This window comes from Lissotriton helveticus, chromosome 8 (assembly GCF_964261635.1).
Source record: "Lissotriton helveticus chromosome 8, aLisHel1.1, whole genome shotgun sequence".
NCBI lineage: Eukaryota > Metazoa > Chordata > Amphibia > Caudata > Salamandridae > Lissotriton > Lissotriton helveticus.
In genome coordinates this window covers 958,340,457-958,365,848 of record NC_136069.1, presented here as the reverse complement: position 1 = coordinate 958,365,848, position 25,392 = coordinate 958,340,457, and the positions used below count along the sequence as shown (strand labels likewise).

Genomic DNA, 25,392 nt, shown 5'->3' with positions numbered 1-25,392 from the left:
TGCCCCAAATTTCTCTGTATGCTACAAAATACATTGTACACATTAAAAGAGGTTTTTTTCAGGACAACGGATGCAGTGACAAGACTGCTGCTGTGGGAAGTGGGTCTCCCAATATAGCTTTATTGACCCTGGCTAGGAACCCCTGTAAAAGGGAAATAGCGCATCCAGATTTGAAACTGTATTACTTAGCAGTCCAGCTTCTATCAGTAAATTAATGGGCCTTTGCTTCTCAATACAAGCAGGCACTGCAGGGAGATAGACACATTAAAGGAGTTACCTATGTCAGCTCTATGGTAGGGCCAGATTTAAGGGCTATACGGCCCGACTGAGGAGGCAATCAACTATCTTAGCAGATCTACAGGGCCTAGAGGGGTGGAGGACATTTGTGATTCTCGGACTCCTCCTATTCGAAGAATGCAAGCACAGTCAAAAAGGCGGAAACACAGCGTCACTGGTCCATCCAGGGGCAGGTTCCTGTGCCTGAGGAAATGCCATTAGAATATAGGAAATTGGCAACACCGCTCCACAAACATGCCATTTGCCAGATCTACAAAACACTTGTGAGCAAAACTCAGCCTGCTCTCAGTGCATTGAAAGACAGGTAGGATCGGCCTTGAAGATGAAGATTGAGGAAGGACTGCAGGTGCCTAATTCATTACTTGATTTAACCAATATTTTTCTTTATTCAACCTTTATAGAAACTCAAATAATAGCTGTAATAGACTCTGATCTTAGCCTAAAAATCCCTTTGAGTATTTCACTCTGATGGGGGACGGTACCTGCATTAAAGGAAATATAGTGCACTATTGTTATAAAAAGTTAAAGGCATCTGTAACCACCAACCCATCTTGGCAACTAAACTGCTCAAAAGATTTCAGTCAATACTCGCATAAGGTGTTGCTTATATTGGAGATTCCAAGACCTTCATTTTCATGGCCCTAGTTCTGCAAGTACTGTAGGAAGGTGGATATCTGACTATATGGTTACCCCAACTTTTTGCCTTGTGTTTTGCTGGTTTTCGACTTAGTAGGCCTGGGCTCCAGCTATTCAGGGCACCAGGCTATCTGATCTCTCTATAAAATGGACTCCATGTACTTTAGGTACATACCAAATCGGGTACTTGGTCACCTCTGTGAGCCCCTCTATAGTGTAACATAGGTACCTAGGGCATAGGTGCGTCCAAGGCCTACCAGGGGCTGCCGCATGTATTATGCCACCCCTGGCTGGCCATCCAAACTGACACAACTGGCTGATCAGTCAGCTGGGGCAAGGTCGTGTAATCGCCCCTTGCTTAGGTATAGTATTCCTATACCTACCACTATATATAGACACATATATACCTATAAGTCACTCCTATGGCAGGCCCTAACAATCCTGGAGGCAGAGTGCTTGGTTTTATGTGAGATGGTGCTCTAGCATGAGCTGAGCCTGTGTGCCGCTTTTGGAACCATGTCCTTATAGCTGTTCGATGATATAGCCATACCATATACTCTTAAGTGCATTATAATCCTCACGGTTAATGCTGGTTTGGCTTTATCAAAACATGTCGTGTTTGGTGTCATGCACTTTGGAATACTACCCCCCCCCCCACCAGTCGCGGCGGCGGGGGTAGCATTCCACCCTTCTAGAGGGAGAAGACATGTAAATGTAAATGTGCTGGATTTGTAAAGCGCACGGCTGCCCGTGAGCGTCCCGGCGCTTGCTTAGGGAACCCGTCCTGGTATTCCCCTGTGAGAAACCCCGGCAGGGTGTCCACAAGGTGAAAGCCAGGCATCCCACCGCGAGGGGCCGTAGTGGAGATTAAGCAAGCTATTGCCCAGAGTCGCAGAGTGTGACCCCGTGAGTTGAGTAGGCACCAGAGCAAGAATTGTCGAGTCCATGGAATTTTGAGCCCGAGACCCGCTGAGGCAGGGAACTGAACCCTGGTCCACGGTCGATCTCAGCTTCCGGGTCTGCCGCCTCTAACCACTGAGCCACGCTTCTCCAACATGTAGTTGTAGGTTTACCCGGTTAAAGTTAAACAGAGCTTCAGCATCACAAAATGGATGCTGCTGCCACAGACACAAGTCTGAACTCTTGCTGCTGGACAAAACTCCGGCAGGGGAGGCGTGGACAATAGGTTTCCTGCCTTGGGAGGTGCGAGCACCTCCCCAGACAGGATCTTGTGTATTGGGGCAGGGTGGGTTGAATGAAATGATACACTGCCTGGGGCACACAAGGTGCCCCATGCATAGCCCGGTTCAAACCAGTTGCTGGGGCACTCCAGCCCCAGCTCTGGCGTGAAAATGGACAAAGGGAAAGGGGTGTAACCACCCCCTTCCCTGGTCTCACCCATAGGAAGGACCTAGCAGGTAATCCAGCCCCTCAAATCAGTATATAGGTAGGAGCTGAGTCTAGAGACTTTAGATTATCCTGAACTGAAACAAAACTCTGGACCTTCGACACTCTACTGCAACTAGAAGACTGAAAAATCTCCCTTGTGGTCAATGAGTGACCACCCTGTGCAAACAGGCACCAGGAGGTAACTTGCTGGTTTGCTTTGTCGACGATCCCGACGGATCCCGAAGGAACCCGACGACCTAGCGACGCAGACTCTGGACTTCCAGACTTCTCGGACTCCGACCCACATCCACAGCAAAGCTGAGGCCCGTGGCGGACACGAGAGACGTGGGACCGGACACCCTGCAGTACCTGCTTTTTGATAACTGTGCAGCTTCTGAGACGTCCTCGAAGTTGTGCATTGGGGTTTGAGAATCCCCAACCCCGAGCAGTAAGTGCACCGAAGCTCAGCCCTACACACTCCACGAGTGCCGCGTGGGGCCTGGGCCTGCATTTCTCCTCGACGCGTCTTCGCGGTCGCTAGCCCGTTGGCTAGTGGCTCTCCTGAAGACACCATTTTGAATCAACACCGCTTGCCTGGTTGCTCTGGGCTTGCTCCTGCTTTCCTGCAAAGGGGAAGCTCCCCAGAACTTGCTGGTCTGAACAGATGCCGAAATTCCCTTTCTGCGTGGGTTACCTTTGCCAAGGCTTGTTGACTCCAAACCGGAAGCCAACACCGCAAACAGCGAGAATCTTCGTGGGACAGTCCGTATCCAGCTCCTGGTCATCGTTGACGCCTCCTGGTCCACGTGGCTGCAGAGTCAAGCTTCACCTCATCACCTGATTGCATCTCGACATCGCCTGGTTCCTTCCTGGTCACTGGCTAGTGACCCAGACTCTGTCCCCTCTGCTTTCAGGTTCTTCACTTCTCCGATCCACCCTTGGATCCACCGGACATCTTCCTCCTGGTCGCCTGCAGCATCTTCTTGCAGCTCTCGATAGGATTCGGCGACGAAACCCGACACGACTTCACACCTATGCACCCGGCTTCCCTGGGTGAGGTAACTCGAGTACTCCGGTGCTCCCGTGGGTAACAACTATCCAGGTGTCCTAGTTTAACTGGGTTTTCCCGTAGTCCATCCGGAAGTGTCCTAAATCAATTACTTTGTGACTTTTAAGTTCCCATTGACTTTCTATGGTAACACGCGTGTGTGTTTAGACACTGCACACACATCCTGTGGGTCTCCTACTTCCAGTCCTTTGGTTGATCAGTGTAGCCCCAGCGATTTCCTAGGCCCTACTCACCTTTCCTGAAGTGGTTCTTATACCACTTCTTTAGTATATGGTTCGTGAGGCCCCTAGGGCAGAATTGTATTTGTGCAACTTATAGTATGCTTATTGAGTAACTTGTAACGTATCTCGAACTCTGACCTCATAAAGAGTGCAGAGGGGTTGTGTTAGTAATAAATAAATATATATTTGATATATACCTTGTGTGGTGTCCTTTCATTTGATATTCAAGGGGTTGTTATTGGTAAAACAATTGGCTTCACATGCTCCCTGAAGTTTTAGCCTAAGACTGCTGGTCCATGCTACCACTAGGATAGCTTGTCTATAAGGTTGACTTTACAACCACCATCAATAAGGGTCATTTAGACTGGTGCAAGGTGCCCACTAGAATAGTGGACTTCATATGCCAGGCTAACTTCTCACAAGTACGGCATCTGATGGTTGGACCGAAGAGAGGGAGGAGCACCGTTAACTCCTGGAATATTGAGTGCCTTAGCGATATCTTACCAGTTGTGTTCCAAAACTTGAACTGACTTGAACCAGAGATAGCTGTAAGCTATTTGACTAGCCTCATGTAATAAAAAAAAGGCTGCTTTGGGTCAGCTTTTTTAATTCATTGTGCTCTTCAACTGTCACAGTAAAATGTTGCTTCGATCAACAATAGCTAAGAGTATAGGGCAAAGTTCAGCCCACTTCAGCCACAACCAATTGTGAACTATGAGCAACAGAGTTTTGTCTCACCACACTTGTGCCGGAGACTGGTAGGCCAATATTTTACTTAGGCAATGCTCTTTTCTTTGCATTTTTTATATATTTTTTAGTCATAATAACTTTTCTGTGCACTTCTTTGCTGTGATGTGCATTAAAACTAAGGAGAGAGTTTATAAGCCTGTTCTATGTATACCACCCTGCTGGGAGGCAGCCTTTCCGTTTTTATAAATGATTTGCTATTGTTATCTTTAATACCCTCGTTTTAGAAATATGTGTCATAACTTTCACACAGTTATATCAACATTAATGTTCTGTTGTGACCAGAAAAAAATCTACTTCCACAAAAAGCCTTCACATTAATGGCATTACACTGATAAATAAAGAATAAAAAAAATGAGGGATCGATACAAATGATAAATGAGCTTCTTCTGGTCCTCTCATAAAGTCAAAACAGATAATTAGTACCATCTCATGGGTAGGGTGAAAGGTGTGCACAGTGGAGGCTGCTGACATTTGAAAGCGGTTGGACGTAAAAGTTCGGGATAAATGCTCCGTGGTGAGAAAGTGTAACAAATGGTTTAATGATGCATTTTCAAGCAAATTGGAAAAAGCAATAAGGTTAATAAGATGCATAAAATGTTACAATTCTGAGACAGTGAATTAAACATTACTGAGGCCCGTGGAAGGGGTAGTGGTCTTCAGAGTGTCTCAATCAGGCCTGTTATGCTCATTCTATGTTAGACACATGCATTCGTTTCTCTCCACATCTCGTTCATCTACATAACGTATCCTTAGCAGCCTCCTTTCACTGACTCCTGAAGGCACTTTCTCGCATCTCCTTCCCTTCACAACCCCAAACATACAACGCACAGGCTCACCCTTAAGCCCTGTATTTTCATTTACTTTTCCTCATTATTATTTTGTGAACTGTGTACCTCCTTCACACACAATTGCATAAAATCACAATTGCAACTGAAATAAGTGACCATTCCTCTGTTTGTTCAGCAGAAAGGCCACGGACTGGATGGCCAAGTATTCTGAACACATTTTTGATCCACTAACAGGCCCTGTGAGAAATTCACAATGCCTTCATCCTTTGCTCCAGAGCTCTCAACTGTGGCCCTTTATAAACGCCTGAAGGTGACTCAGTTCAAAGTATGCACTGTACAGGAGAAAAGAGATTGCATGGCAAGCTGAGAACTACAACTAACAATTTCTGGCCACAGAAACACCATGGTTTTTTAATCGGCTAAACACAACCTTACTATATACATGTGTAACATGTATATGCCTATATTATGATAAACTGACCACAATCAACCATCAATATTGAGGGAAAGAGCAGTGACTACTGTTCCTGATATACATGTCATGATTGCTTTGACTTAGGCAGACACAACTCCTGTTTAATCACTAGGTCTTTCAAGAGAGTCGTCCTGCTGCATTTGATGAATAAGTATTCTTTGACAATCCTGGGCGGGGCCTTGAGTTACATCCCAGGTAATAATAGCAGAAGAAACATGTTTTATAGATGATAGCAGGTATACGGCCGACACATGGCTCCTCTCGTGCATTTACTTTTTTCAGTTGACGCACTTGGTATGAAGGAATTAACCTTATTCTCGCCAGATGTGGGTCTCAGCTACAGAAGAGCGGAGTGTAATATAAATGTTGTGCCGAGCATGCGATCAATAAAAAAAAAATCAGGCAGGGGACAGAGGCCGATGGGGAAAAAACTGAATCACAAAGATAATCAATTTAATACAAAAACACATGTCATGAAGGGTAGTCTCCGCACACAGTATAATTTAGGTCTGCTACAAAATGTGCAAAAATGTTTAGGATAAAAAAGTGCTTTCAAAATATAGATATTAGTGATACCCAACAGTATGTAGTGCATTTTTTTTATAACTGTCCTTTAAAAGCACACACTTCACAGCTCAGCAACAATATTCAAAAAGAATAATCTGTGTCATTAGGAAGATTCATGGGATTTAATTAGTTAAAGCCAATACTAGCTTCAAAGCACCCTTTACATTTGCAGGTTAACCAGTCGTGCACATTCATTCCACTTTCAGGTACCAGACACCCTGGCAGGAAGAATTGTTTAGCGGTCTGTCCTTCCCTCGCTTTCACATAACAGAAAACTCACTGCCTTATGCTTCAGCTGTAGCATTTTAACTGTCGCAAATAAGCGTCCTGGGACGATTGTCCGTTTAGAAAAAGTAAGGTAACTGTTTTTCTTAATTTAAAAAACAGTATGGGCACGTTGTACCCTTCAGAAACCGCCATTTTTGACCACTGATTGAGGCCCATGAGAAACTGTATGCAGTAACCCCAAGGCCCTTGTTAGCAGTGATCCTCGGCACCATCTGTAATAATCATGGTGCCCCTGTTTGCATTTAGCCCAATCCTCATTTCTTCTTTCAGGTGAGTTCAGGGGCCTTGTCTGCAGTATGAGCTTAGCCTGTGTCTGCGGCGAGGCCTGTGTCCCTTTTCTGCAGTACATCCCAGGTCCCTCACAGCAGTATGGCCTGAACCCACGGACCTTTGTTGGGGGTAACCTGGTTCCTGTATGTATTGAGCCTCGGGCTCCTGTTTTCAATGAACCAAGGAACACACACTGTTTACAGTTCACCCGCCTGACTGCAGTGTGTCCAGAACTACTTTTCGTCACAGCTGGTTTTATGTGCCTTTGATTTGTAATAAGGTTATTCAAGGCTCAAAAAAGTGCATGTTACAGTGCCTGTGTTATCCACTGATCACTCCAGACAGGGGCAGGTTACTAAAAGCGAAAAGTGGCCACTGCTTACTGCAGACACGGGCCAGCTTCAAGCAGTGGCCCTGGGCTCACTGCAAACAGTAGCGAGGACTGATAAGACCCATGTGATAATGGACGTCAGCAAAGGGCCTCTGCTGTGGAAGTAGGCTGTGACTCAAAGCGTGCCTTGTAGGCATCCTAGTAGTAAGCGCCTGATATAGCGCTTACAGCACTCTAAATTGTATGGGTGCACTATGCTCATGGTTTAAACACACTCGCATGTATTTTTATCGTTTGCAGTGTTACATGATTATTAAGATGAATTTATTCAAAGTTATATTACCATTGAAATATAGTGTAAACATTTAAGTAGGACTTTGTATGTATTAACCCCTCCCATGCTCGTGACGGAACCGTTCCGTCACGAGCTTCGGGTGGGCTGTGCTGGTGACGCAACGGTTCCGTCAGGGCCCCCTCGCCGCGCGAATTCCACGCCTGCGCTAACGTTCTAAAGAGCGGGCGGGGCCGTGACGGAACCGTTCCGGCACAAGTACAGCTCACCCGCGGGCCGTGACGGAGCGGTTCCGTCACGAGCACGGGACCGTCGCGCGGCCCCGCCCCCCCTTAGCACTGCAGCAGAATAGCCACCGCAGCGAAGGGGTTAAAGAAACCTATAATTCCTGTATGTATAATTTTCAGGATGAAATATTACTCGTGCAATGTAATTTGTGTCTAGTTTAACCCCTTCGATGCTCATGACGGAACGGTTCCGTCATGAGCGTCGGTTGAGCTGTGCTCATGACGGAACCGTTCCGTCATGAGCCGGTAGGCTCATTAGAACCTTCAGCACAGCGCAGGAATCTGCGCCGCGCTGAAGGTGTTAAGTTGCCTGAATTGTAGGCCCAAACTGCAGGTTGTTTTGAGTTGTGTTTCTCCTTGGTTGCTCAAGAGTTATAATTAAATGAATCCTTTTTGTGTTCGAAGACAGTATGTTCTCATCCTACTGTGGGTGCTGAAATTCAACCTCATTATTCTTAGATTTATAGAGATACTCGGAATGTCTTTGAAGAAGGCTGGAAGGCGAAAAAGGGAGGACACCTTTCGTGTCTGGCCTATCTGGGAACCAAGGCCACTGTAAGAAGAACCAATTTAATTAAAGCTTCTGTGGAAACTTACTGAAAGATGTTGCAATTGGAAAAGTTTACCTTGTGACGTATTGTGGGTTGAGCAGTACCTTTTTGTTGGATGTGCAGGGACAGATTCAAGAGACTTCTGCTTTTTTTCGGAGGAGAAGGAGCATCCGAGAACAAGCTCCATAGCTTTAAGCTATCAAACCCATTTGACGTGAGTACTTCTTAGGAAGTCAACACATGCTGACACCTTTGGGATAGGATATCGGGGAAATAGGTAGGATTTTCATGTAGAGCAGTGTAGGGAAAGATATTTTTCTTTTCTTCTCTAATGGTAAGAGAATTGGACTCCACTTCTATTCTATGTTGCATTTTGATTTTGGAGTTCATCATATTATACCTTTTGTGCCAAATGAATTATATTCGTAGATTACACTGTGTATTGCTTTTTATGTATCTGTATACTCTAAAATTGAGGTGTGTTTATAATTAATTATTTTTGGCCTTATAATAAATCCACAAAACTAAAAGTCGGAGTCTGTAGTCCTTTAAAAAAATTAATAAATTGAAAGTATGACCTTGAATTGATTTATTACCCTCAAACACTTTTAGCAGGCTATAAAAAAAACATCCAATTTGAATTTAGTAGGGAAGGCAGGGAGTAAAATTTAGTGTAATCAAATGGTAGCAGAGGATGGCTTAGCCTCTGAAAGTGAGGGGAGAAAAGGGAAATTAGGAGCAGGATCGGAAAAACAATAGGGCTTTGGACCCAGAGTAGTTGACGGCGAAGACAGAAGGAAGTCGGCGGACGTTGATGGTGCGACAGAAGCAGTGGTAGCGTGAGTATGAAACTGTGTGGTGTGTTAGATTGCGGTGATTAATTAATTGCGTGATGTCTTGAGAAGTTGGAATGCAAGTTGAGTGGGTGTGGGTTTATCGGTTTACTGGTCCGGACACATGCGCATCAGGAAGTTTGGGTGAGCGGACTCAAGAGAAGTCCAAGATCCCGTTATAGTTTTGTATTTGTAATTGTCCGATCAATACTGAGGGTGTCGTGAAGCGCTATCGACGATTCACTTGTGACAGGGAACTTTGTGTGAATGAAGGAGTATGTCACGGGTAGAAACAGGTAACGGGGTGGACTACGGCGATTGACTGACCAACACAGGTTGGGGTCACAGCGGATGAATGTTCTTGTAATAGTGTTCTATGGATCTTTTAGCAGACGAACAATTACTTGTTTTATGTAACTGTAAGTTATTGTGACTGCGTTAGGAGCAGTTACTTTGTTTAATACTTTTGGATATACAGTTACTTGCTAGTACGAATGCGTGAGCGAGTGTCCGAGGTGAAATTGTAAAGGAGGGTGAGCCGCTGCAAAGAGGGAGCTGTGACGTCAGTGTGCACCGCGCTGCGATTCGTCGGTTGGTGTAAGGCCACACTGGGATTGGTGGAAGTTCGTCCGAAGTTGAACAGTGAAAATTGGGTGGCAAATAAATGATTTTAACAATGAGATGCTTCAAAGTGTTGCGAGATTGGTGTAGAGGCGACACAGGGGTGGTGACTCAGGTAGGAGAAGAAGCTCCACCAGAGGATACCCCGGCACATTATATGGCAACAAATGTATGACTCCACACAATAGTGTGGCTTCAAAATTAGCATAAAATTACAGAGAAAGAGGGAGAATTGGCTTTCCCTCATTATGGGTCATTTCATATGGAGGTACTGTATCAGCTGAGAGGAGTAATGTCTTCTCTGAAACCTCCGCCCCGACCAACACAATTTGAGGCATTAGATGCATGGATGAGAGCAGCAATAGCGAAGAGAAGATAACCTTCACGGAGAAAGCAACAAAAGCATATCAGGACGCCAGGTGGCATGCACAGTTGAAGCGATGGAGAGTAGACACTATAGAGGGAGAACAATTGTATCCATTTCGGTTGCTAGAAGGATGGTCTGGAGGAAAGAGTAAGACTGAAGAGGAAAGTGATACAGATGACAGTTTTCTTGAAAGACCGCTAGCAGAACGTCCTCCACCTTGTAACTTTAGGTTGGAGACTGAGAAGACACAGCAAATAGAGGAAACTTTAGGAGTGGGACAAATGGGTTCAGAGGAGCAGACAACAGGATTATTTCAGTGGGAAATAGAATTCCTGGAGGATCTGGGGGGATAGGGTACACAGATCATGAGCCAGGAGAAATTGCATGTACCATGTGGTTACTACAATCTCTTAAGGTACCAGTTACTATTGGACCTGTGGTTTCAATGTATACCCTAGAGAGAGAACAGGTGGCAGTCAACAGCAAACAGGAGAAGGGGAAGAGACTATATCTGGAGGGAGTCTTACAATGAGTGGAACGGGTCTGGCTCAGGTACCAGTGGAAGCTAGTACTCCACTGCCAGCTACGGCTGATCCATCGAGAATGTACAGTGGGTCGAAACAAAGACATACAGGAACTTTGGCAAACTCTAGGTCAGACATCAGAATGTGGGTTCCACCGGTGAGGGAGTCAATTATACGGAGAGACAAAATGGGGAATGCGACGAGTAGCACCTAGGGTACTGTTCGTACCACAGAATTTGTGTGAGGGCAACCATTGGAGAAGTCGAAGTTGTGAGAAAGAAAGACGCCCAGTTTTCAGAATGGAGGAGAGTGGGGGTCCAAGGAGAACACAAAGTTGTGACAGGGAGGAACCAGGAAGTGAAAGAGGTCCGATAATTTAAAAAGTCGCAATGAAGGCACCTTTGTTAGATGTGGTAAGATTAAAAGCAGAAATGGATGAGGTGATTGAAGGGAATCTGCCATTGGACAGAATTGAAACATATGACCCAGGGGAGGAGCTTCACGGGCATCCAAGATGGTCGCGTGAGCACAGAGCTCCCCGGATCCGCGCCGCCCTTCGCAAATATCCTGGCTACATCCTGCTTTTGAAGATGGGCTTTTGTTCGCAAACCCTCGCTGATTTCAACAGTCTTTGAAGAATTGAATTTGGATGTTGGGATCCACTTTTACATCGCCTCGAACTTTTGCGGACCGCGCCGAGACGGACCGGGGGCTCGGTTGCTCGTCAGGCCGAGGAGTAGTTCAACAACAACGGCTGTAGGGGTCTTCTTCTGCTGGACCCCGGTTTCACTTTCAGTTTCGTTTCCTACTCCCAGCTCAGATTGATTGCTGCACTGCCCTGATCGACCCTTGGCCGGCCTGGTGTTTCTACACGGCTATGTGCTGTCCCTGCTGAGAGCCTCATTTACAGCTTTCTTGGCGTCTACACTATTCTGAGCCAGTTTCGTCGTCTTCTTGGCCACTCTACACCCGGCCATTTTCACCAGGTCGCGCGGACCCCTCCGGGGTCCCTTCGCCAATATGGCCGCCAGACCCGATACTGAGAGACGCAAGATCAAGACACCTCTCCGTGGGGGTCAGACCCAGACGAACATTATGGACCACTACTCCCTTCTAAAGGGGTCCCCCAGCGGAGCTGGCCGCGCTACTGACGATCCTAAGACCGATTCTACTGCGCCCTCAGAGGTATCGCTACAGGACGTCATGAGTGCCATCACCAGCATGAAGGCCTCCATGGGAGAGCAGTATGAGGCCCTTGCCTCTAAGATCGACACGATGGCCGTCGACATCACGCTGATTAGAGCGGACTTGGCGAAGACTAACGAGAGGGTCAAGTCGTTGGTTTTGAAGACTTCCAGTCTTATTACGGATGCCACGGACGCCCAGACTGAGATCGGTAACTTGCGTTCCTCTCACGACATGATGGCTCGTCACCTCGAGGATTAGGAAAATAGGGCCCGCCGTAACAATGTACGCCTTATCGGTGTCCCTGAAAGTCCCGAGACGCCTGCAACCGATCTTCTCGTGGAAGACCTGGTCACGAATTATCTCGCTCCCGCCGGACTTAGTAAATTCTTCGCTGTGGAACGGGCCCATCGAGTCCCAGGTGGAAAGGCGAAGCCAGGTGCCCCCCTGAGGCCCATCATCGCACGGCTGTTTCATTTTAGGGATAGAGACGCTATCCTTCAAGCCTCGCGGGACAAAGGCCCTGTGAAATTCGAAAATGCCTCCATGACCTTCTATCCCGACTTTACACCGCTCATTCAGATGCAGAGGCTGGGGTTTCAGGGAGTTAAGAGACGGTTGCGGGACTTGGGCCTTAAATACGCCATGTTGTTCCCTACCAGACTTCAGATTGAATACGAGGGGCGCACATTTTTCTTTGATCGCCCGGACAATGTTGGTGATTGGCTTGACTCTTTACCCAAGAAAGACGATCGATCCAGGCACCCTAGTGGCGCTGAGGGAGGCGAGCTGGAGTGAGAGTGACTCTGTGGATCCTGACGTCTGAACTTTTCAACTACTTCAGCTGAGTCTGGACATTGGTTTCCTTGTTCTTATTTTAGATCGGCCCGAGGGTGGCGGGGGTGAATGGGGACTTTTCCTCCTCCTGGGTTCTTTGTGTAGATTAGTTTTCTGAGGGGACGACAGGCAAGTTGGGGAGGCTCATGAGTCATATGCAGGGGTGCAGGGTGGGGGTGTTGCAACGGGTTCAAGTTGGGGGGGGGCAGGGGGGTATGTGTGTGTTTCCTTTTATTCACGAGGCATTGTATTGTTTTTTTAATTGCTCTGGTCATTGGGTCAGGTGTGGGTGCTGCTCTGCCTTCTTCACTGGGATGGGGGTAGCGAGTTGAGACTGCTATCCTGGAATGTCAATGGATTGGGAGACAGGATAAAGCGAGGGGTTATGTTGCAGTTCATTAGACGCCACTCTCCCGACATAGTCCTTATGCAGGAAACACATCTAATAGGTAATGCGTGTCAGGCCATGAATCGGCGTGGATATAAGCTGGTGGCGCACTCTGGGTTTACTTCTGGCTCCAGAGGGGCGGGCATTCTTATCCGGACTTCTCTCCCTTTTGAAATCGACGAAGTTATGCTTGACGACAGGGGGCGCTATGCGGCGCTCACTGGTAGATGGGAGGGGAAGACACTGTCCATACTCTCGGTGTATATCCCTCCGGGCCTACAGGCCTCGACTTACGCTGATCTCGGCAGGGTTACACTAGGGCTTCCTGAGGGCCTTCTGATCCTTGGTGGGGACTTTAACTCTGTGGTTTCTGGCACTTCCGATCGTTGTACCCCCAGGGATTTGGCAAGATCCCACATGTGGTTGAGTGACTTGCAATACACCTTCCATTCGGGGGCCCATGGCAGTCTCTCTAGGCTGGACTACTTCTTAATGCCATCGGTCCAATCCTCCTCCATTAGAGAAGTTCGCCAGCTTCCCAGGGGTATTTCTGACCATTCCCCTCTGTGGCTTTGTTTTGAGGTTGGGGCGGGCAGTGAGGGTAGAGTTGCCCCTATTAATCCCTGGTACTTCCACAATCCCAAAACCCGCTCTGAACTTGTGAAAGCTATCGACCATTACTTTGATGAAAATGTGGGGTCTGTTTCTTCTTCTGTTTCTTTGTGGGAGGCCTTTAAGACGGTTATTCGTGGGCAGTCCCTGTCGTTGATTGCAGCCACCAAGAAGGCTAACAATGTGGAACTTGTGCGTTTGGAAACTGAAATAGCCGTACTTGAGTGTGATCTTGAATCCGGAGTCTCTCGCACAAAGCTACACTCCCTCAGTTTGAAACAAGCCGATTATAGAGCCATGGATACGGATGCGGCGAAAGTGATGTATAGAGAGCAACAGGGTAGGTTGTATGACGTGGGAGACAAGGCTGGTAAATTGCCTGCGTGGTTGGACAAGAAAGAGTGAATCGTGTTGTTCCGGTGATTGAGAAGCCTGATGGTGAATGTGTTACGGACCCGGTTGGGATCGTTCAGTGTTTTGTAGACCACTTCAAGACCGTGTACGCGTTGGTCTGTGATAGGGATGAGGAAGACTCTCGCATGCTGCTGCGGGACATTGCATTGCCCTGCCTCTCTGACGCCGATAGAGACCTCATGGAGGCACCTCTTACGGTGGATGAAGTCGCGGTGGCCATACGCTCCCTTCGCTCCGGCAAAGCAATGGGCCCCAATGGTTTACCCATTGAATTGTACAAGCTGCGACCTGACAAAATGGCACCCTACTTAAGGGGGATGTTCCTTGAGGCTTTGGAGTCCGGTTCCCTTCCTGCTGATTAACGACTTGCTACCATTGTAGTCATCCATAAGGAGGGTAAGCCGCGGGATCGTTGTACGTCGTACAGACCTATTTCCCTACTTAATGCTGAACCTAAAATTCTAGCTAAATTGTTGGCTAATCGCTTGATTAAGGTGATCGGTGACTTGATCCATCCGGACCAATCCGGTTTCATCCCGCATCGCAACACCGCCCTTAATCTTCGCAGACTCCACGGAGTTCTCGCGAGAGCTGAGACGCTTACTGAGCCGGCCATTTTGGCCTCCCTTGACGCTACCATGGCCTTTGATACCATCGAGTGGATATACCTTTGGGCGGCCCTCTTGAAGTTTGGATTTGGCCCGGTCTTCATCGCCTGGGTGAAGCTTCTTTAAGAGAGGCCTTTGGCTCAGGTGGTAGTTAACGGGAAGGTGTCCGGTGTTTTTACACTTGGGCGTGGTACTCGGCAGGGTTGCCCGCTGTCTCCGCTGCTTTTCGCCTTCGCATTAGAACCATTGGCGGAATGGCTCTGCTGGGAGCCTTCAATGCGGGGCATTCGGTGGACTCCCGATTTTGAGGATCGTATCTCGCTATATGCGGATGACATCCTTCTCTACCTCACCTCCCCTCGGAAATCCTCGAATGTACTTTTTGATGTTCTTTCCTCCTACGGAAAGAACTCGGGTCTCATTATCAATTGGGCTAAATCCTGCGTCTACGTTTTGGCAGGAGATCTCCCTCCATTGCCTCGTAGATTTCCAATTCAAGTGAGTGAGACCGGCTTTAAGTACTTGGGAATTTATATCTCCTTGGATTCCTCTGTGCGCTATGAGCGTAATTTGTTACCCCCCCTTCAACGGCTCAAGCTTGATGTCGCACGTTGGCGTGCGTTGCCACTGTCGCCACTTGGCCGCGCGGCACTCTTCAAGATGATGTTGCTGCCTCGATTTCTGTATGCACTCCAGAATTCATTTGACCCAGTTCCTTCAAGTTATTTTCGTGAAGTGGAGAGTCTACAGAGGCGATTGGTCTGGGATGGGCGCGCACACATTGCTCTCTCCAAACTCACGCTTCCATGGTATGACGGTGGTATTGCCCTTCCGGACATCAAGCGTTAATATTGGGCTTCCCAGTTGAGTGCGGTCAACCACGCGACTTACATTCCTGGCCCCGCCCCAGCTTTCGCTATGGATAAATATCTCCTGCCAGGAGGGAATTTCAACAGGGCGTTGTATTCTAAGAGGCTCTGTGGAACACTGACCGGTCCCACTGGAATTGCTGTACGGTTGTGGCAGGATGCGAATGCGGCATTGGGATGGTATGGTAGATTTACCCGTGCGACCCCTTTGTACGATTCTGAATGTTTGGGGCATTTGTGGAAAACGAAAGGCTTCGATAAATGGGATATGATTGGTATAAGTAAGGTAGGTGATCTATGGTCTAAGGGTACCGTTAAGTCCTTTGATGTGTTGAAGACGGAATACGAGCTTGGAGACACGGAATTCTTTAGGTATGCTCAGGTCCGTCATGCTCTATTGTCAGTTTTTGCTGTGGGTGATGATATTCCTGAGTCCTCCCCTCTCGAGGACCGTATCCTAGATGGTCATGTGCCCGACAGCACTATTTCATTAATCTACAAGAAACTGATCAATAATAGAGCTGATTTGCTTGTGCGCCTTAGGGCAACGTGGAGTGCTGACGGGCTAGAACTAGATGACGAGGATTGGCAATCGGCTCTGTCCTCGCCTAAGGAGGTTGCTATACCTGCTCGCCTTAGGTTTGTTCAGCTTAAGATCCTCCATCGTGTGTATGTTTCTGGTCCGAGTCTGGTTCGCATGGGTTATTCCTTGGACGGATTGTGTAAGCGTGGTTGCGGTATGTCTGGCACCTTCCTCCACATTCTATGGGAGTGTCCGGAGGTGGTTGAGTTTTGGTCCCGAATACATGTGGTGATGGAAAGGGTCACTGGTGTGTCACTGCTGCCTGAAACCAGGTGCTGTCTGTTGAATGTCTGGGCACCTAACGATTATAACAAGGCGCAGCTAAATTGGGCGACCCTTGGCAATTTGGTTGCGAAGAGAGATATCGCTCAGCTTTGGGGCTCCCACAGGTCACCTACCGTATCAAACTGGAAGGAGAACATGGACTGGTGCATGTTTCGGGAGAAGACTGTATATTTGTCACGGTGCAGGCCCAGGAAATGGGGCAGGATATGGTCGCAATGGAACGCATATCGTGGGAATATATGTACTCCACCACATGATTCATCTGCTGATGCTCCTCTGTCCCCCTAACTGACATTCCTATTCCCGACATTGACGTATTATTGCTTGTTTCCTTGCTGCTCCTCTCCCCCCCATGAATATTGATTGCACTATATGTACTGTAAGTTGGAGCTCTGCCTACCTGAAATCATGATCATGTACTACTGTATCTCTTGCCTTGTGAATTTTGTTATTTTGTTTGTTTGAATAAAAAATAAAAAATAAAAATAAAAAAAAACATATGACCCAAGTGAGTTATTTGTAGCTAAATATGTTACTAGAAAGGCAAAGCGAGCTCAAGAAGCATTGATGCACAAGTTACTACTTGTGTAACGATATATCTGTAAGAGACATTAGTTAGTGATAGATTCCTTACCTTAGAATATCCCTAGGCGTCAGAATGGATCCGGAAAGTTTTGCTTAGCAGTACCCCTGCACGTCATTAGGTGGCTTCCTGCGGCTCCGCGTCCATCACTGGCGTCGCAAGCACCGAGATGACATCACGGAGACTACTTAGGCACCACCCATGCACACTGACATCAATTCTGTACAAGATTTTCCGCGTCAGGAACGCAGAGCAATGCTGACCATTGGTGCATAAAACTAGGGCCCTGAAAGGGATGACCTTAACCCTAGTAATCAGTTAGCAGAATGGGGAGGATGGGTGGGATGGTAAGGAATCTATCACAAACAAACATCTTTTACAGATATATTGTTACACAAGTAGTAACTCGTGCATCTGAAAGAGACAATTTTCTGATAGATTCCTTACGTTAGAACAGAAACTCCAGCAATATCAACTCCGGTGGGGGGTTTGCGAACAAGATTACACCAGAAAGTCACAGAGCACAGAACGGCCAAAGAAGCCGCCTCTCCAGACCGGACTGTCAAGGCAGTAGTGCTTAGTAAATGTGTGCAGCGAGTCCCACGTAGCTGCCTGACAAATGTCCTGCAAGGAAACGCCGCGTCCCAAGGCAGTAGTGGCTGCTGTCGCCCTGGTGGAATGGAAACGCAGCCCCAGAGGAGGCTTCTTCTTAGCCAAGGAGTAACAGGCTTTGATGAACAGAACGATCCACCGGGAGATGGTCCGCTTGTGCACGGCTCGACCTTTTTTGGCACCCACATATCCAACAAAGAGCTGGTCATCCACCAGGAACTGTTGTGTACGCTGCAGGTAGAAAGCGAGCGCCCATTTTGGGTTCAGACGGTGGGGCCTCTCCTCCTCCCTAGAGGGATGCGGAGGTGGAAAGAAGGTGGGCAAAGTGATGGTCTGCCCGATGTGAAAGGGTGTGACAACCTTAGGCAAGAAAGGAGGACGGGTCCTCAGACCCACCTTGTCCGGATGAACAGAGAGGAAAGGAGGTTTAGAAGAGAGAACCTGGAGCTCACTCACCGTTCTGGCAGAGGTGATAGTGACCAGGAAAGCCGTCTTTAGAGCTTGAAGATGTAAGGGACAGTTATGAAGTTGCTCAAAGGGAGCGCACATCAGATAGGTCAAGACAAGATTCAAGTGCCACTGAGGCATTATGAAAGGCACATGTGGAAACTTATGCGTAATATCTTTGAGGAAACGGTTAACAACCAAGGGACACAAAAAGAGAAGGCTGATCTGGAAAGGCAGAGATGGCCGAAACATAACCTTTGATACTGCCCAGAGCAGAGCCCTGATGGGCCAAAGATAGAAGGAACAGAAAGACCTCTGAAAGAGGGGCAGAAAGGGGATCCACAGCCTTTGCTGTGCACCATGCAACAAATGTGTTCCACCTGCAGGCAAATACAGTTTTAGTGGAGGGACGCCTGGCTGCCAGAATAACATCACAGACTTCGGGAGGAAGATCGAAAGCTGTCAACTGTTGCCGCTCAATCTCCACGCATGGAGGTGGAGGCTGGGCAGGTTCGGGTGCAGGACCGTCTCCTGCTTCTGTGACAGAAGATCCTCCCAAAGAGGCAGACGGATCGGGGAATCGACCGCCATGCTGAGTAGCTCGAGATACCAGTATCTTCAGGCCCAATCCAGAGCCACAAGGAAACTTGGGCCCGGTCGCGCCTGATCTTCTTCAGCACTCTGGGCAGAAGTGGTATAGGCAGAAAGGCGTAAAATAGACCGCAGCTCCACTCGCGACGAAAAGCGTCGCCGAGTGAGCGCCGCCTTGGAAATTCTCTTAGGTGGCGAATAGATCTAACCAAGGTTCTCTCCACTGCAGAAAGAAACCTTGCGCCACGTCGGAGTTCAGACGCCATTCGTGATTCATCATGCACCAGCGGCTGAGTTTGTCCGCCCTGGCGTTCAGAGAACCTGTCAGGTGTTGAACCACCAAGGTAATGCCTTGATGTTCCAGCCATGTCCAGAGACGCAGGGCCTCTTGACAAAAGGGTCCAGGACCCCACCCGCCCTGTGTGTTGCAATACCACATGGCGGTGGTGTTGTCCATGAACACCTGCACCACACTTCCACGGACAGAGGGAAGGAATGCCTTCAGTGCAAGTAGGATCGCCCTTAGCTCCAAAAGGTTGATATAGAGCCAGGGCTCCGCAGGAGACCAGAGGCCTCTGATCTTCTCCACTCCCAAGTGGCCTCCCTATCCAAGGAGGGATGCATCCGTCACCACAGTGTGCTCCGGTTGGAGAAGGGAGAGGGATCTGCCACTGACCCAATCTCGATTCGTGAGCCACCACTGCAATTGTTGAGCAGTGCCCTCCGAGATCTGGACATGATCGGACAGGTTGCCCTGATGCTGTGCCCACTGGAACTTCAGGTCCAACTGCAGAGCCTGCATATGCCATCTGGCATGTTGCACTAGCAGGATACAGGAGGCCATCAGGCCCAGGAGCTGGAGGGTAATCTGACTGAAACCCAGGATAGAGGCCGAAAGATCGGAATCTAAGCCTGAATATCCCAGACTCGCTGCTCAGGAGGATAAGCCCAAAACAGCGTTGAATACAGAACCGCTCCAATGAAGGGGAGCTTCTGAGAGGGACTCAGGTGAGACTTTGGCATGTTGATGGAGAACCCCAGCAGATGCAGAAGGTCTGCCGTAGTCTGGAGGTGGTTGAGACTGCCTGGGGCGAGCCCGCCTTTAACAGCCAGTCGACAAGGTAGGGGAAGACTGACACCCCTGACCTGCACAGATGAGCCCCGACCACTGCCATCACCTTTGTGAACACCAGAGTGGCACTGGTAAGGCCGAAGGGGAGCACGGCTAACTGAAAAATGCTCCTGGCCTACCGTGAACCGCAGGTAGTGCCGGTGGGCCAGCAGGACGGGGATGTGAAAATAAGCATCCTGCAAGTCCAAGGCTACCATCCAGTCGCCAGGGTCCATGGCAGCCAGGACCTGAGCCAGAGTCAGCATCTTGAACTTTTCCTTCCGGAGGAAGTGATTGACGTCCCGGAGGTCCAAGATGGGGCGCAGGTCCCCTTGTCCTTCTTGGGGACCAGAAAATAATGGGAATAACAACCACTACCTACTTCCTGCCCAGGAACACACTCAATGGCCCCCTTGGCCATGAGGACAGTGGCTTCCTGTTGGAGAAGAACCAAATGATCCCCCGACATGCGGTGGCACCGAGGTGGCTTGGCTGGAGGGGAGGACTGAAAGGGAAGGGAGTAACCCTGGCGGATTATCTGCACCACCCACTTGTCCGACGTGATATCGCGCCAGTGGGGGAGGTGGTGGCGGATCCTGCCACCCACCGGCGTGGAGTGCTCCACGGAGCTCGGACTAGGAAGGTTTGGAGGTAGGAGCAGCGGGGGTGGAGGTGGACTGAGTGCACGCTGATTCGCAGACCCGCCCATGCAGAAGCCGCAACCACAGCCGCGCTGAGGCTGGTTCTGGCACAGGCTTGTGGAAAGAACGTGCCAGGGTGCCTCTGCCCTGGCCACGAAAGGAACAAAACCCAGAAAACCCTTAGATGCAGACACTCACAGGGGGACTTCTATCATATCATATGGGAGTGCCCTATTATTCACACTTACTGGACACAGATACTAGGAGCGTTGAGTAAAGTGTTGGAGACAGAGCTTGCTATAGAACCTAAGTTTGTCTTACTAGGGATAACCAACAATGTGTTTTCCAGACTCCCCTCATCCCATGTTTTGTATCCTCCCCAGCCCTAAAGAGTCACAAGCCTTTGAGTCGTGACGAAACACGTGTCGGCTGATTGCTTGATTCCATATGATTTTTTCTCATTAAACATCTCTCAAGAACACACTGGTGTTGACCTCAGAATATTTTAACCATTAGAGACTAATGCAACTTCTTAGTATCCCCACCACGTGTGCCCAGGACTGTGCCTATCAAACTGTTGTGGGTTACTGACTCACAAAACAACGGGGGTTAATGGGTAGTTCCCCCGACCTGGTGGCACCAATTATACCGACAGCATATGCAACACAGAAACGCATACCAGTCTGAGCGCCAACCTTCCTGACCATACCTAAAAACCCAACATCCCAGTAATCACCATAAATAGCATATCTTATGGCACCCGTAGAATGTCTTATATCCCATAACCATAGGAGAAGTCATTTGACCAAGTTGCTGTAAGCGAGCAAAGCTTCTGACACATGCGGATGAAGAGTGGAGCAAGAGAAAATAACACCAGCTTAGCGGTTAGGACATTATGTATTCCTATGTCGTCACATACTGGGTGGGCAGAGTCACAGCTGAAGCGGCATGGCTGCGTGATGAAGTTCTTGCTGGAAGAAAAGATTTCCAGATCCAAACTGAAGCCTGTAGGATATTTATATAGTGAGGCATGTGCAGTAAGGATTATCCATCAGAATAACCTCTACAGAGTATAATTCAAGCTTAATGAAACAGAAAATTCAACTTCATTTTTTGTTACCTTGCATGCATGTGGCTTGACTCCGGTGTGTTTGAGCATATGTATCTTTAGAGAATAAAGCTTTGGCAGTGTTCTTCCACAGACATCGCAAATAAATTCACGCTTTGTTTGACTTTTTGTATTGTTTCTTGAATGAGCTACAGATGCATGCTCTTCACTTCTTTGCGAATGCCGAATGAGGTGAGCTCGTAAAGAAGCTCTGTATTGGAACCCCTTCTTACACAGCTGAAAAACAAAAGTTATTCTGGGTTTGTAAGAAATATCAGCATTACAGTGTCTTAAATTTACATGGTGCAGAAGAGCATTTGTTAGTAGAGCTTTTATGTCTTAACTGACTTTTTCCTGTTCTATATAGAATGCTTGCAGACATACCCAGTCTTTTATTAATAGAAAAAACATGAAAACATTTTTTTTTATTTGTCATTGTCTTCGGTAAAAAAACAAAAGCTTTACTATCTTAAACACAGTCCAAAAAGGCAAAATTGAAACTGTTTTCCCCTAAATAAAAAAACATTTTTGACTTTAAACTCCTTCCAGAACCAACATCCACTTTTTAAAGAATCTCTATCCCATATGCATCTCACTGAAAGAGAACAAACTTCCACCTCTTAAGGAAAATGTAACCTTCTCTGACATCAAACCAACTCACATCTGCAGTGTACGTGTTGATTGTGTCTAAACTAGACTTTGGAAGAGCAATTCTGGTGGACGTTCTACAATCTACTCTAAATACACTGAAAGCTACAGCCCATGCTACCTCCTCCAAAAACTGGATCACATAGCTTCCATTCTCCCAGCTTAAAACTAGCTTCCTGTTGAGGAATGTTCAAACTGGGATGTCTCATACATAAGGTTTGTAGGAGAGTAGGGTCTGCTTCCTATGGTCACCCCCACTTTTTGCTCTGATCCACTGGTTTTTCGACTCTAGTGTGGCTGTGGGCCTGCTAATCAGACCCACAGCCCAGCTGTTCTCTCTCTAAATTCATACCATGTACTTTAGGTACATATCCAATTGGTATTGGGTCACCTTGTGAGCCCCTGTATAGTGTACCATAGGTACCCAGGGCATAGGTGCATCCAAGGCCTACCAGGGGCTGCAGCATGCATTATGCCACCCCTGGCTGGCCATCCAAACTGACGGGGGTTGCCTTTGCCAAGGCTTTTTGACTCCAATCCGCATGCCGACACCGCCAACAGTGAGATCCTGGTCGTCGTCGATGCCTCCTGGTCCATGTGGCTGCAGAGACAAGCTTCACGACATCACCTGATTGCATCTCAACATCGCCTGGTTCCTTCCTGGTCACTGGCTAGTGACCCAGACTCTGTCCCCTCTGCTTTCAGGTTCTTCACTTCTTCGATCCACCCGGACATCTTCCTCCTGGTCGCCTGCAGCATCTTCTTGCGGCTCTCCATAGGATTCGACAACGAAACCCGACACGACTTCACACCTATGCACCCGGCTTCCCTGGGTGAGGTAACGAGTACTCCGGTGCTCCCGTGGGTAACAACTATCCAGGTGTCCTAGTTTAACTGGATTTTCCCGGAGTCCATCCGGAAGTGTCCTAAATCAACTACTTTGTGACTTTTACGTTCCCATTGACTTTCTATGGTAACACGCGTGTGTGTTTAAACACTGCACACGCATCCTGTGGGTCTCCTACTTCCAGTCCTTTGGTTCATCAGTGTAGCCCCAGCGATTTCCTAGGCCCTAGGCCGACTCACCTTTCCTGAAGTGGTTCTTATACCACTTCTTTAGTATATGGTTCGTGAGGCCCCTAGGGCAGAATTGAATTTGTGCAACTTATAGTATGCTTATTGTACTGTATCTCGAACTCTGACCTCATAAAGAGTGCAAAGGCGTTGTGTTAGTAATAAATAAATATATATTTGTTATATACCTTGTGTGGTGTCCTTTCATTTGATATTCAAGGGGTTGTTATTGGTAAAACAATTGGCTTCACATGCTCCCTGAAGTTTTAGCCTAAGACTGCTTTGTCCATGCTAATACTAGGATAGCTGGTCTATAAGGTTGACTTTACAACCATCACCATAAGGGTTGTTTGGACTGGTGCGAGGTGCTCACTAGAATGTGAACATCATATACCAGGCCAACTTCTCACACTCGCGGGTAATGCTAACTTTGGTTTGGCTTTATCAAAACATGTCGTGTAAGGTGTCATACACTTTGGAATACTACCCCCTCGCCAGTTCTGGCGATGGGGGTAGCATTCCACACTTCTAGAGGGAGAGCACATGTTACTTTACTTAAAACGCGGTTAATCCTAACCAAAGCCTCAGCATCACAAAATAGATGCTGCTGCCCAGACACAAGTCTGACCTCCTGCTGCTGACCGAAACCTGGCAGGGGAGGCCTGGACAAAGGGTTTCCTGTCACAGGGAGGTGCTACACCATCCTAGACAGGAAATAGTGGATTGGAGCAGGGAGGGTTGAAAGAAACTAGAAACTGCCTGGGGCAGACAAGGTGTCCCATTCAAAATCCAGTCAAACCGGTTCTGGGGCACTCCAGCCCCCGCTGTGGCGCGAAACTGGACAAAGGGAAGGGGTGTAACCACCCCCTTCCTGGGTCTCACCCATAGGAGGGACCTAGCAGGTAATCCAGCCCCTTGATTTGGAATAAAGGTAGGAGCTGTGCCAGTGCACATCAGATTATCCTGACTGAAACTTATGAAACGAAACTCTGGACCCTTTGACATCCTACTCGACGTAGAAGACTGAAGAATCTCCCTTGTGGTCAAGGAGTGACCACCCTGTGCAAACAGGCACCATCCAGCACCTCGACGTTTGCTTTGTTGCAGTTCCCGCTGGAACTCGAGCGACAGAGATCGACAAGAGCCAGCGTTCCTGCCTTCCAACAGCCCGATCCACAGTCTATGCAGAGCGGAGACCTGTGGAGGCGACCTGAAGCGTGGGGCCGGCCATCTTGGAAAAACTACGAAGCGCTGACCGTGCAGCATCCGAGGCTCCCTCGAAGCTGTGCATTGGAGTTTGAGAAGCTCCAGCCCGAGCAGCTTTTGCACCGAAGCTCACCCCTCCACACTCTTCGAGTGCTGCGTGGGACCCTTTTGCATTTTCCTGCTCGACGCGTTGGTCCGGTCGCTTGCCGTTGGCTAGCGGCCCGTGTACCGACGAACCTTTGAATCTGCTCTGCTAGTCTGGTTGCTCCAGACTGGCCCTCACTCCCCTGAAAAGGAGCACCCGATCTGACCTTCCTGGTCCGGTCAAGAAGCGATCTTTGAATCCTGCGTGGGTTGCCTTTGCCAAGGCTTGTTGACTCCAATCCGACACCGCCGACAGCGAGAGCCTTCGTGGGACAGCTCGTGATCCACTCCTGGACATCCTCGGTGCCCCAGAGTCCACGTGACAGCGGAGACAAGCTTCACGACATCAACCTGATTGTGCCCGACATCGCCTGGTTCCTTCCTGGTCACTGGCTAGTGACCCAGACTCTGTCCCCTCTGCTTTCAGGTACTCAACATCTTCGAACCACCCTTGGATCACACCGGACACTTCTCTTCTGGACGCCTGCAGCATCTTCATCTTCAGGCACCATAGAACTGCGTGACGAAACCCGACACATCTTTGCACCTGTGCACCTACTTCCTGTGGGTGAGGTAACTCTTGAACGCAGGTGCTCCTGTAGTGGTTTACACCTCTAGTGTCTAAGTCTAAAGTTTTGTCCTTCTAGTCCAGTCGGAAGACTCTTAAAACTGTAACTCGATAACTTTTACGCACCATTGACTTTGCATTGGTGCATGCGTGTGCTTTAGGCACTGCACCCGAATCCCGCGGGCTACTCCCGTCCTAACTATTGTTAGACCCTCGTAGTCCAAGCGATTCCCAAGGCCCTAGGCCTTACCACTGATCGATTAGTGATTTTTATACCACTTTTTGATATATGGTTTGAGTGGCCACCGGCCTCATCCATAAT

At 48.3% G+C, this 25,392-nt stretch overlaps 1 protein-coding gene across 1 annotated transcript in view; it reads right to left on the bottom strand.

Moving 5' to 3' along the window:
* The window catches only part of ZBTB11 (zinc finger and BTB domain containing 11), a 1,715,870-nt gene that overhangs the window by 881,144 nt on the left and 809,334 nt on the right, over positions 1–25,392 (bottom strand). The window contains exon 6 of the mRNA XM_078657806.1: positions 21,443–21,667. Coding sequence (XP_078513932.1) covers positions 21,443–21,667 — 225 coding nt within the window. The remainder of the gene's footprint in view (positions 1–21,442; positions 21,668–25,392) is intronic.